The following is a 14,396-nucleotide window of genomic DNA, read 5'->3' as shown; positions in this document are numbered from 1 at the left end:
GAATTGGAAAACTCATGATTGTGTAATGTAAAAATATATCAAAGAATTCATGACAATGCTTTATGCTGTTTCTCATCTGAACAATGGGGAAAAAATATCTTTAAAATCCTGAAAATTCGAGAATTTATATATTTGGGAAGATCAGTGTGAGAGATTGTCTGAAATATTTTGGAAAACAAGGTGTGTCACTAATTTTGTTTAAAAAAAAACAGCTGTTTTGTTGTGTGATGGAAATGACGATTTCCTCTGACTGTTGGAATAAAATGCCAAAAATGATATATTATTTAAAAAAATTTGTCACTGTCACTATCACCTGGATGCAGACAAAATGGCAGACACGTTTCACACTTGCTTTGGCAATGTAAACACGTTTCTCGTGCAAATAAAGCCAATAAAGCCCCTTTGAATTGAACATTGAATTGATAGAGAGGGAATACAGGATTGTGCACAAATGTCCCTGTTTGGTTTTTGGTTTCCAGCGCAGATTTCCTTTCTTTTCCAAAAGAACATCTTGTAGGTTTAAATTGCTGAGGTCAATTTGACCCCAAACATAACAGATGTCTGTTTATTTTAACATAACAGTTGGGTTAATTTTGATTTTAACAACAGAGGATGCAATAAAAGTGCTAAGGGTCAATGTCTTTCATCAGCAGCTCAAAGGGTCTTCCAGTCAGGCATAGCCTAGTCACATTGTTTAATAAATTGTTTATAAGAAACTGTTTAATAAATACATTCGATTTAAACATTACATAAAACATTTAAAAGAACTGGCGACTTTTTAAAGACTTGTTGAATTAACTTTATATTGACCCATTATTAAAATCTGTACTAATTGCAAACTTCTCAACTTAAATATTGTATGAAGCCTTTAAGAGAGTCAATTAACTTTTAAAAATATTTTTCTAATAATAAAATTTGTATATTTTTTAAAATCCTGGTGCTACTTCCCAGGGAAAAAAAAACAAGAAGACCAACTTCCTCTGCTAAGGTCATGTGATTTCCTGTCAAGTGCAGAGGCAGAGGTCCAAGACGTCTGCCTCTGTGCCCGCCATTTTGTCTGCAGCCAGGTACTCTGGTAGTGGGGGGGTGGGGTGGGGGGGGGGGCAAAAATTGATCAATACAGTATATCAATACATTTCTATAGAAAAATTTTGATTTTCAAAAATTTCCTAGACCAAAATGAACCATAGTTGTTATAATGTCATATTATATTTAATGATTTCTATATATCTATATATCTATATCTATATCTATTTATCTGTATGTATGTATACAAGTTGAAATAAGTCAAACTTCTCATTTCCAGCCTATACCTGCATATTAACTTTATTTGAAATACTGAATATTATTAGTTGATGAATCAGAGCGTGGTTCTTCAAACATCCTGTTATCTTTTTCTATAAACAAAAACTAAACTATTTCAAAAGAAAAAAAGATACGTAGTTAATTCTCAGAATAGGGTTTTGAAATCAAAATTTGTTGGCCAATCAAAAACTTTCTCTTGACAAGACATCCCTCAAACTAACTTTATGAGGAGACTGCTGCAGCAAACAGCACTAACACGAGTGGATTTCGAAAAAAACAACTCATAATAAGTGTAGTTTGTTTTAATTGCGCACACACTGAACAGTCTCCCGAACTCAGTGTTGAACAGTTTGGGAACAAACAGCTCATGGAGAGTTGCTGTTATTCTTCCCATTAAAATTAATAATAATAATGAAAACCTTTTAGAAAACAACCGTGACACTAGAGCAATTATCTGACCAAGAGACTATAATTTTACAGAGAAATTGTCCATCAGCCAAACAGGCTCAAACACTGACCTAATCGGAAATCCTCATCTGAATAAGCAAACAGACTCATGTCTCAATAGCAAACAGTGTAGAGCTGCAGTAAAGTCTATAGTGCCTTTTTTCCTCTGCGTAATTTCCAGTCTCATTTTTCCCTGTGTAACTTCATAGTCGCCCAACCCTTTTTTCTGTCTTCTTCCCAGACTTTTTTCCTTTTTCTTTTTTTTTCATGTAGGCTAATACACAGGCCGGCGCTGCAATTTCGGAATCTGCCCTTGTATATGGCGGACGAAAATTTCCACAGCAGGAACCGCACCACAAACCCCCCTGTGCGAGGCAGAAACGGAGTAGAGCCTGCACGGACTGAGTAAAAAACCTCGGCTAATTCATCATTCATTGCGCCATTACTCTTTACCAAAATGTAACGTAGCGTGTCGCGGAGGAAAACCGATCCGGTGGAAAAAAAATTTAACATTTGGAATTTCTCATAACTAATTCACAATTTTTTTTTTTTTTTTTTTTTTTTTTTGAGGAAGCAGTTGTGCAGTCACCTCTGGTCGGGGAGGGAAGATTTCTGGAGCGGGAGCCTGTTTCGCATGAGCTGCATCGTTTTTGGAGGTATGTCAAACCGCTGTTTGTGTTCTTTTTTCCCCTTGATTTAGAAATCCTAAATTTGAGAAATTTCACTTGCGGATGTTAAGTTTTTGTCTCCTCGACTTAATAAACGACACCCGGCAGTCTTTTTTGCACTACTGCTCGCCACTAAACCAGGTGCAGGCTTTGAAGCCATCCTAAATAGACCTTATCTGTTGATGTTTTTTGGCTGAATTTTTGTAACGAAGCTTTCGTGTAACTGCTGACCAGTCGTCTGCTCACCTAGTTTTGTTCACATATAACGTTACACCACGCAGGAGGAAAAAAACAGTATATTCCGATGAGGCAAGGGCTACAGTGGCAACATGAAGGACGATGAGGGGAGGAACAATCTGAAACACAAAAACCTCCTGCAGCCATGTTTTGTGAATTTTCCTGCAAATTTGAGCAGGGCTCCGGAGTTGCTCCCCCCTGAAACTCAGACAGCTCTAACGGCACTTTGGGTCGTATTTGATGTCCTTACAGTCGTTGTAGACGAGCAAGAAAAAACAACAAAGTGTCGTCATGTCAAAATACATTTCGAGTTTAATTTTTAGGAAGATAGAGGATTTTAAATCTCGGTGGCATTGGCGCCACCTGTAGGCAGTCATTTTGAGAAATTACAAAAAAATTATAATGAGACTAGTTTGAGACTTGTTTATTGAATTGAATGTTAGTTTATGCGAGCCGAGACGCATGTTATAACGCCTTTTAAATGAATAGAAATCTTCCGTAATCGATTCCCTCAGATTAAAATGACAGGTACCCCGTGCTTTTCATGCTAATTAATGCACAATGACCTTTTAAAAAGGCTGCATTCAAAGCAAAGTGCAAGTTAATTCTTATCCCTCATTGGTTTTATTCATGATGAATATTCTGGCCTTGAATTATATTGATAAAGGTTTTAAAACAGTTTGTCATTCTCACAAATCTTATAATGTGCCTGTATTCTGGGAGACTAATATAAAAAAAAAAAAAAAAATCTGCTTAATCTATCCTATATCTTTTCAGTCAAGCATATAACTTTGCATGAACTGTGATTTAGCTGTTCCTCCTTGTTTACTTATGTATGACTGTTTCTTTTGTGATGGATACACAGATATTTACTATTTGGTAAACATGTGGACTTTTTTTTCTTGTTGTTATTTCTAGAGATTGGAAATGTGTAAGCGGAAAAATAACTATCCAAAGTGAACTGAACAGCAGTGGAAGAAGAAAGACCCATGTCAGCATAATTTGAGGGCAGGAAAAACAATCACAACCAGTGCCTCTACTGTTTATATTAATCCTGCAGACGCCAAACAGTTTCCCATCGTGCATGGCTTGCTTTTATTTTAATGTAAGGGGAAACTGCGGAGGCCATTTTGCTGTGGGTAATATTAATGCTGACCTTCAAACCTGTATAAATTCAAAGAGCTGGTGGAAATTGTACATTTGGTATGTAAAATCTGGGTGTAAATTCTGACCTTTGCTCGGAAAGTTTAATCAAAATTCAGTTAAAGTGCAGAATTAAAGAGAGGCAACCAGTGTCATGAGTTTAATAGGGTTGGATTGCTCTGTGAGTGATGGGAATGTTTATGTGCAGAATACCTGAAGGACCAAGTAATATGTTATAAAGCTCTTAGGAATAATGCTGCTATGTGTTACAATGGAAAACACCTTACTTAAACTCTGATCTGGTTAATGAGAACTTGTATTCCAGGATGTCAGGAAGGTTTTTAGGTAAGGTAAGAGGAATGTTGGTCTGTCAGGACTTTAATGAACAAAAGCTTTGTTTCACTGAGGATATTCAGAGCGAATAGTTTGGATGGAGAGGTGAAACTTGTCCCTCCACGCCCTGATAAACACAAGATGGTGAGGGATCATATCACAGCCTGTGGGTTAGTGTTTGAAACATAGTTGCTGTTCTAACTGTCATTAACCGAGTACAGGTTTTGTTTTCCGTTTAAAGGGCTGATACACAAACGGTAGCTGTCTTGGATGTCATGTCGTTTCTTTTTGTCTTAATGTACAATCACAGATTCATGATTTGGGCTCAAATGTGTCTGATGAAACATGCATCCTTTTTAAAACGTAGCACACATCTCATGTTCTGCTGTTTTCTTAGTGGCATATTGAAAATGTCTGAAAATTGCTTCGCTTAAATTAGTCTCCAGGGAATGGCTTTTCAGGGGTTGGGGCTGCTGTATTAAAAAAATTCTGTTCATTCTGCACATATTTTTCCTGCCTCTTCCTTTGTAAAAATGAACCTTATTGGTTTCATGAATAATGCATAAGGACGTTCAATTGCTGCAGCAATGAAAATTAGGCCTGTTTACATGCAGTGGTTATGTACACAGAGGCTTCTTTTTTTTTTTTTCCTTGACCATTTTCTGAAGGTAGAGCAGAGCCTGAGTAGCTTTTCTGAAAATACAAATTTTCAGCAAAGCAAATCTCATTTCTTTGAGTGAAAAGGGGAGGGGTGAAACTCCCGCGGGTTTAATGAATCCATAAATCACAATAGTGCCAGGTTTGCTGCGCCTGCGTATGTGTGCAGTGTAATTTTGATTTTCATCAAAAATTTAATCTGCCAGCCTAGAAGGGTTTAGCAGCAGACCAGATGCCGCCCTGAATTTCTAATTTTAGGGGCCTGATCTTTCAGGATTTATTTTTGTATAATTCAAGTCTGCTTTTCAATATCTCTTGTTATTAAATTTTAATTCGTAGCATTAACATATAGATTGAAAAGGTTTTTATGGGGGTTTTTGAGTGTATGCTGATGGAATTTTACTAGACGACACAGTTTCTTTTTCCAGAGTATCCTGTGTGTGTGTGTGTGTGTGTGTGTATGAGGAGGTGGGGTTGGGGGGGGGGATTTATCCATTTCTCTGCATTATTGCTTTTTGAAATCATTGGTCATACACCATCTTGGAAGACATTTATTACAGAGGACAGGAAAATGTGCATTTGATTAGAGAAACAGGGAAAGCAAAGCATTTAGTGTGAAACAGGTTTTTGGTCAACCCCTTGCTCCCAGGCACTGACTGTGCTTTGGATAATACAAACATGCAGTGAAAGCAGTGATTGAAGTGACCCCTCCATCCTCCATTTTAGCTGATTCCTATTTTTAATCCCTCCAGAGTATGAGCCTTAAACAAATTTGTATTTTATATTTGGAATTTCTATTCCAGTGTACTTAACATGCAAAGCACAGTGATTTTTGGCAAAGTAAGGTACAATTCAAAGTAAGAAAATCTCTCAATCTAAGTTAGAAGCACAACTTTTTTTTTTGCTATAACCAAGCGCAGTGGTTGAATTACTTCATTATTGTGCAGAGGCAGATACAGTACTGCCCAAATATAGGCCAATTATTTTAAGTACCTCGACTAAGCGCTGAATTCTGAACAGAGGACCTAGAGATGTTTTCCTTGTATGCCTAACCTCCTTATTCTGTAACCCTAGATAAATTTAGTACAGTGATATAATATGCATGCATTGACATTTTAAAACACAGCTGGGCCAAATCACAAAGAGAAAACTAGTCTAATAAATTGACATAAATTACAATGCCACCAACCCCTGCTTACTGACTTACTCACTTATTGATCTTATCTATACATCCTTGATATGCAAATAACATTTGATGATTTAATTTAAAACTATTTCCTGGTCTTGTGGTTTTGTTTATCTCCTCTATTGGTCTTTTGTTTTAGTTGGTTAAGGTTGTGCTTTTTTTGTAAGGAACATCAAAGAAATGTGCATCTGGTTTAAATTTATGCTCTTTCTATGGTGCTGTAGGTCACACCATATCAGAAGTTTCAGACTATGAAAGAACAGAAGGCCAGATGGCTAATTTTGCATTTTGACTTTAATGAGTGGAAAACAGGCCACAACTGGCATTTCATATATTCAGGGTATGCATTCAGAAAATTGCACAGGAAATATTACACAGGTGATATGCATGTGTCCTTGTGTTATTTCATTTGGTTTATAGATGAGAAAAGTTGCTTAGTTTTTGGTTAAAGAGGTATTGAGATACATTGCTTTGATATTCTCAGCTCTTTTCCCCCCACACTGGGGATACTCCAGGCACCAGTCCATATTAGCTGATATTCATTAGAAATGCCTGTTCAAGGTGGCTTATGGTTCTCTCTAACCCCACATGGACTTGAGGTGACTGCTGTGGGAGTGGGACCTTGTCAACTGACTCTTGTGACACATAGAGTAGGCAAGAGTAGCAGAGAATTTCAAAGTTTTTTTCAAAACAGGAACTTTTTTTTTAGGGTAAGGATGCAGTTGCTAAATGTATTGAAATATAGATATAATGATTAAGCAATATCTCATGACTGGCCATGATATATTGTGATTATATCACAGCTAAGGGGCACTGTTCGTACCCCAACCCTTTTTATAAAACAGTTGGCAAATACTACAATACAGAAATTATAGACACAATCCAATAAAAACAATTTTATTAAATACATTACAAGTCATTTTACAAGAAAGTAATTCCTGGATATCTGTGATTGCTATGCAATGTTAGTAAACTGCTGAACTTATGTTCAAGCTAGTTAGCGATCTTACCAGAGTTTATTTATTCACATTAATTAGAACATTTCCGTTATTTGTACACCCGTGGAAAACTGTCCAGCGTCACTGGGGTCATGTTGCAAAGTGTTTGCAATAACGTTAGGCCTCCTCATTTTGTTAGGAGATGTTTTGCATCGGTGTGGCGAGGATGCTGCTCCACCTTCTCCGGACACTGAGCTTTGGTCGCCAGTAGTTCTGGAGAGAGTTCTCACATTTGTGCTCATGGACATTATCTCTCTTTCTTCAAGACCCGCATCTGAAAGATTTTACACCATGGTGCTGCAGAGAAAGTGGTTGGTGTAGCTCTGCGTCATCCCTGCTTGCTTACAGATTGTGGGCAACATTTTAACAGCAGCTGCGAAGTGATAGTTAAAAATAGAACTGTAAGCATGGACATTCAACGTCATAGCTGTAGTAAATGCTCATTATACCAGGGCTATCAACCAATCAGATTACAATATTTTAACTACCTGTTTTAAAAGATGTAATGGTTAACTTTTAAAATGAGTATTCCTATTCTGTCACCAGTATTTGGTTCCTGTCGGGTGTTTTGCTAGTAGCAACCCCTACTGACACAGTTCTGTTGCATTTGCCACATCCAGCCGTTTGTCCAGTCAGTGACCAAGCAAATATTGACTTTTTTTATCTAATCCCTAAATGCCCTTTTTGGAGCATTATCGGATGGTAATTTTCTTTTTTAAATTTCAGCTGTCTGGTGATTGTTTTTCCTGATATAATAGAATTTAGTTTCTCTGTGATCAGCTTACTGCTAACTAAGCTAGCCACTGTGCTAGCTAACGCTATCTGGAACTAATGTTTTGCTAATGCAACATTCTAAATACTCTTTTTACGTTTACTTTTGTGGACTCTGTGTATGTTTACTAAATGAATTATAATGCTGCGCTGGGTCTCAATTTGCATACTTCCATACTAACACTTGCTATTTTGAGTCAGTGCATTCACACTGACATGTATGGCAAAATGCAGTGCACTGTGAGTACCCGGATGGTGCACTCAAAAAGTTGAGTGTGGAACGTTGGACACTTATCACCCTCAGTGGTTGCCAGGGTCCACCGACCTAGCGTAGATTTTAAAGCAGGCTAAAAGCTGTTGTAAGTTTTGCTGTAGGACCGTTAATATGTGACTTTATAAAGTTTTAATATTTTTTCAGGCGAGAAAGTAATCAGTTCTATCCCCAATATGTGGTCAGTTTATCCAAATAACGCCTGTTTGTAAATCTGTTGCAACGTTTTCGGACATGTGAGGAGCCCCAGCTGGCCGGGTGAGACCAGCCGGTCATCTCACAGCAGCAGCCCGACTCCTGCGTCATCATCCCGGGGAGAACATGATCCGATGAACTGATCTGTGCAGCTCTTTGGTGATTTACCGCCGGCTCTAATGTCTCTGTAGCATTTTGATATATGATGTAATTCCTTTTGGAAGATAAATGTTGGTCTCACAGATGAAATCTAATAATTGTAGCTGCCACATTAATTTGTCTGAATGTAAAGTGAAACTTCATGTTTTTACTGGACAGAACAACAGTGCTGCCTCTGGGGCTCCATATGTACATTTATCACCACATTTCAATAAATATAAATGATTTAAAGTGACCAGATCAGTCTATATTAAATTTTGTTTTATTTTATTAAGCTACACAACAGTTTGGATTTTTATTGTAGCTACAATAGAGACTGAGTAACATAATTTACTGCATCTCTCTGTCAATTTCTGTCGATTTTTTTGTGAGAAAAACAGTGTAAGTGGAGCTTTGAGTTGAAATTATTTTGTCACAGTACAGTCAGGTAGTTGTGTTGAAGCTGAGCTGCTGCTGTCAGCAAGGACGCTGCCGTTCCATTTGCAGAATGACGTAAAAGCACATTCATTTTTAATAAAATTCATTTGAATTGAAGTCAAGTGATATTTTGGTGGGCGACAGTCGTGGTCAAATGTTATAATGCTCCACGATAATGCTCCACTTAGTTGCAATTTGCGATTAAAAAGAACAGAAGAAGCGATCAAATGTTGTGATTTTCACTTCTGATAAGTGTATAACAGCCTTGTTAGATTTGAGACAACACTACCCTGTCAAAATACACGCAAATAAGTACACAGTGTACAGTATACTGCATAGAAGTGTAGTAACGGAAGTATCTGAATTGAGACACATGACTGGACTTCCTGTGGGGACTTCATGTTGACCTTCACTAGTGTTTCTTACTGGCATGAACAATGTAACTAGTTAATTTGACACATCCAGCAGTGCACTGTTGGATGTGTAAATAAGCACTGTTTGCTAACAAGTGCACCGTATGAACTTAATTATATATCAGAGTTGTATTCACAACTTGTTCCCTCTTCATCCAACTGGCCAAAACATCAGTTATCGCAGATTGGAACTGATTGGTGATTGGTATCAGATCAACTGATCCTAATGATATTACATTGGTGATTGGTAGTGGCCTTAAAAAAACCCTCCACAATGACCTTTACCCAACAGCTTTGAATAGGTCTTATCAAATGGTAGTTAATGGCAGTGTATCTCTTATATATATATATTAATAGATAAGAGATAAAGGTGTAAAACTTATTCATTACAAAATCATTCAGCCAGTGGTTGATCTCCAACAGCTTCATGCATTTCCTTTAGTGTTAATAATTTATAAACAAGTGATGAATGCAAGTTAAGAGTCACTGTATTTGTGCTGTGTTCATTTGTTTTGGGTGAAAATTAATCTGACAGAAGGGCCTTTAGCCTTGCGTACATGACAGCAATGATGACACATTGTTTTTTGTATGTGTGGGGGGATTAGACTTGTCATCGGAGAAAATTTTCCACACCAGTGTAAGTTCTGCCACACCACCGCCAAATACCGGTGTTGCCGACTTTGAAATCGTTTCCCTTAGGTTACATTTTAAGTAACACTTAGACAGAGAAGCCCGGCTTTACTGTGTATTTGACGAGTCACTGTTAAATTTACACAGAAACACACATTTCACACAGAATTTTCAGCAATAAGATGATTACAAAACCATAGCCAGTCACATTAAAATTGCTCATTTAAATACAGACTGTAGTTAAGCCTGTTAGTCTAAACTCTGTAGGTCTAGTGAAAATGAGAAACGGGCCTCCTGAAATGTCAGTTTCACATATACATTGCGCAAACTTTCCTGTAGAGACAAGCTGGTTTTACACGGAACCTAAACTATTGCTGTGCTGGACTAGTTTATTTTATTTTGGCAAACAAATTGCCTGCCATAAACTATCTGCAATTACATAATTTCTTGCTCCATCAGTCAGAAAATTGAATTTATTTATTTTTAGAAAATTATTTATTTTTGAGTATATCACTTTTGTTTGTACTGTGGCTTCAATCATAAATTGTGCAGCATGTCTGTGGTGACGCTAATTGAATTCATTCGAATTTTCCAGAAAAGTTACATGACATTTGGGATGTGTGGACTTATACTGATGTAATATTGTTGTCCATTTATCACTGGTGATCCTGCCCACTGCAACAAACCTTGTGGGGAATCTGTTCAAGAGAAATATTTTTGAGATAAACACCAGCAAATCTCTTGTCATGGGTGTGTTCTGTAATACAATGCTTGAATTCCAATTATTAAAAAATAGTACTTGTATGATTTGGACCCACTAGAGCAAAACATTTAGGGTCATTTTCTTGTCTTAACTCCACAATTGATCTAAAATAATAATAATAATGATAATCAATAATGTGTGTGCCCTCTGCATCAACATTTGAGGTTTTCTTGTGCTTGGCATTTGAAAGGGAATGCCAGCCATTTCAAGAATTCACTTCAGTCCTAAAGCTAGAAAATGGAAAACTGACCATTAAATTTATGTCGCCAGGATGTAAAATTTGGCACTGCTGCATAGACAATAAATGGGCCACTAACTTTGCTGACCCATAAGATTTCTGTGGGAGTTGTTGCATCCAAATGAGCTTTAAAATCAATCTAGTACATAATTCTCCTACTGCAGTGCTAAATTATACACTTCATATTGCTATGACAGCTGCATTTCATAACAGCACGAGTGTCACAGTTTCAAAGGTTTTCTCAGATCTCTAGCTTTAGAAACAAAAATGTTGCATAAATACTGAGTAAAAATGAATTCTTCAAAAGGGTGATATATGCTTGCTGCTCAGTGGTGAACAAGAGAGGAATGTGGTTGTACTGGGCAGTTACCATGTGTGGATGGCATTAGAGCCTGACTGATAAATCAGCAGGGCTGATGTTATTGACCAGAACTAGATTTTCACAGATACTGATATTAGTGTACGTTGTGGATAGGCAAAAAGAAATTGCAGTGGAGTAAATCGCAGTCTCTGGTTAAAGCCTGGTTTATACATTAGTTGATACCATTGAGCAGCTGTCTGTTTCATTTATGCAGTCAAGTACAGTAGTTGGGAGACGTTTCCTCTTTTCAATAACAGTATTTATGTTATTCAATGGTTTTAAAATGCATAACAATGTTGCATAGATAACCAGTGAATATAAATACAGCTTGTTGGCCAGTTCTTGCTCACTCTTTCAATCCATGGATGTTGTGGATAAAATTAAACATTTGTATCCCGCACATCATATGCCACTGGTGAAACTGGACACGGTGACTAGCCTAATGGAAGAGGAAATTGAAAAACCTGAAATGGAAATGCCCAAAAATAGCATTTGCCTTAAATGTCTTGAAAAGCTTTAAAAACATTTCCCACATAGAAAATGGCAATGGAAAATCAAAAAAGTAAGCATCTTTAATGAAACTGAAAATGGAAAATGACCATAATGGAGAACTTAAAATAGAAACACTCACATTAGAAAGCTTAAATGGCAATATTTGCCATTAAATGGATGGTTTGCCATGATATTTGGCAATCATTGTCTCCAGATCATACTGGTTTTTGTAAACCCCTGACCTTTCCTATTGCACCACCAGTAGGTCAAATTTCTTCTTGTCCGACCATTTTGTTCATTACAAGACAGAAAAATGTGAATTCCCTTGAAATTTGCTTTGGATTTTTATGGCACACAGGAGATAAATCCCTCATTTTTTTTTACTTCTATTGAAACAGCCAGACTCAAATTTACAGTTGTACATGAAATCTACATTAAAATCTTAGAGGCCATGTTCAAGCTTGTACCATGCAAAGGTTGTACAAGGTATTGGGTAAGACACAACTTACACAACTTTCAGGCTTGTTAAGTATTGCACATACTGTATGATTTAGCTGACAGCACTCCAGTAAGGCAGTCATTTTTCTTTGGAGGAAGGGTAAGCAGTTTGAATTGAATGTTTTATCATGTTATCCAATTCACGGGCCTGTTTGCTGAGGCTTCCAGTTGGTCGTGTGTTATATCCAAAGAAAGGTGTATTTTGGCTATGAAAAGGCTTGTTGTTGCTGTATTGGTGCGCTATTATTAGCAGACCAATTTTCCCTCTTTCCATAATATCAGTCATCCTGGTATAACTCTGTTTTGCTTGGTTGCATTTTGAGCACATTCTCTTGACAAGACCTTTTATAGCCTTGTGCTGAAGTGGCAAGTTGTGTAATTTGGATATTTCTGAAATTAGAGCATTTGGGTGCCACAAAGCTGTGGATTTTATGGCATCAGAGGTCACTTATGAACAGTTAAGCCACTCTGTTCCTTGTGGCTCACCACAATTTTTTTTTCTGTCCTCAAATCTATCACACTGTCACAGATATATATATATATACATATATATATATTTATATATATATATATACCTGTGCATTTTTGAGCTCACACATCTCTTGACTGTGAGGAAATTAAGGGTGGTTGTCACACAATTTGTGCCTTTTTAGACTTTCAATAGTTATCTGGTGCAGGCTATTGCTTATTTTGTGCAGGTTGCTCTTAGGTTCTTTACTCAAATTAGAGCTGACATTTAGAGACAGCCCTTTTTTTCTTGGATGTTGGATGTTACCATGGCAGTTTCAAAACAGAACATTTCTCTTTGACCTGGCAGAGCTGATATTGTGCTTAGGTACTATATATTGGACCAAAAGTCATGCCCCAATCAAGCCTGTATACTGCTACATGACAGTAAAGTTTGTTTCTCTGTTGTTTTTTCCCCTCCTACAGAAGAACGGGGTCAGAGGAGGCGGAGTCATGAGTGCAAAAGAGGCACCCAATCCTGGCATGGAGCAGGCAGACGGTGGGAGTGCAGCCACAGATGGCCCCTCACCAACCTTAGCCTCGACGACCAAGAGTACCAGTCCACCACCTGTCACAGTTAAGAAAGAACCTGGGACCTCGGAGACGAGTAACGGGAAAGTCGGTGATCCCAACCCTGCTGAGATCTGTGTTGTCATCGGAGGAAATGATGGAGGAGCAAGTAGAGGTGGATCCCGTAGAGCTCAGACCGAGGGTATGTTTGCCCTTGGTACTCCTCCTCCAACGAAGAGCACAGACTCGTGCATAGGTGTGTGAATGAATTGTACATATGGATATATATATACCTGCATTCATGTCCGGTGTCTCTTGACTTTGACCTTGCTCTCCAGAGCTGAACAACTTTCCTGACTTTTCAAAACAACATGAAAAAGACAGCACAGCATTTAAAAATGACATTTATAAAGATTCAGCAGCACTGTGTCTTTTCAGAAACAATGTCCTGGTTACTCTAGATAATCAGCAGACACTGCTGTGAGCCGTTTTCATTGGAACGTCTTTCTCCAGAAGAAATAGCCCCTATTACAGTTGACAGTATGTTGGTGCTGCTGAATTTTTTAATGTAATTTTCCAAAGCTGTGAGCTCAAATGAAATTCCAGTCACCTCTAAGTATTGGCTTGGCAGCTGAACTCTTTAAGATATCCCAACACCTGGGTGAATAAAACCAAAACTATCTGCATGGCTAGAGAACGCACAATTAGAGAGAAATGAAACAATATGCATTTTTGCAGTTTGAGTGAGTTGTTTTTTTTTTTTTTGAAAGAGGTAGTGTGTTTTGTTCATGCTTGACTCTGCTTTCCATTGATTTCCAACCATGAAACTCTCACATGATGATGGCGATTGTTACTATTACAACACCCATTTGGCAAATTCCTTGGTGAAATAATTTGCACAAATGCACTCTGCAGGTGTACGTGTGCAAATGTGTGTGTGGGTGTGTGTGTACTGTATGCAGATTCATTTGCCAGTGTATTAGACACACTTAGCTAAAACTAATGCAGTTTAAATCAACAGCCCTGCAATAAATCATACCTTCACAATGGTCATAATGTTTCTAATATTTAGTGTACCCTCATTAATGTAAAGAAGGTGGACAAAATATTAGAGCCTCCTGTCATTAAATGCAGTACAATTGAACAACAGCAAAACCAAAAAACCCATTAAGTTGAACATGTCTCTAAAACTTAACA

At 37.6% G+C, this 14,396-nt stretch overlaps 1 protein-coding gene across 9 annotated transcripts in view; it reads left to right on the top strand.

Moving 5' to 3' along the window:
• Positions 1-1,869: 1,869 nt before the first annotated feature.
• The window catches only part of znf618 (zinc finger protein 618), a 37,317-nt gene continuing 24,790 nt past the window's right edge, over positions 1,870-14,396 (top strand). For 2 of the 9 annotated variants that reach the window (XM_067573475.1, XM_067573477.1), the window contains exons 1-2: positions 1,870-2,408; positions 13,116-13,455. In XM_067573475.1, coding sequence (XP_067429576.1) covers positions 13,143-13,455 — 313 coding nt within the window. In that variant the 5' untranslated portion in view covers positions 1,870-2,408; positions 13,116-13,142. The remainder of the gene's footprint in view (positions 2,409-13,115; positions 13,456-14,396) is intronic. The other 7 variants (XM_067573479.1, XM_067573476.1, XM_067573474.1 and 4 more) reach the window with 6 other exon arrangements.

This window comes from Thunnus thynnus, chromosome 19 (genome assembly GCF_963924715.1).
Source record: "Thunnus thynnus chromosome 19, fThuThy2.1, whole genome shotgun sequence".
Lineage (NCBI taxonomy): Eukaryota > Metazoa > Chordata > Actinopteri > Scombriformes > Scombridae > Thunnus > Thunnus thynnus.
This window is presented reverse-complemented; position numbering and strand designations above follow the sequence as displayed.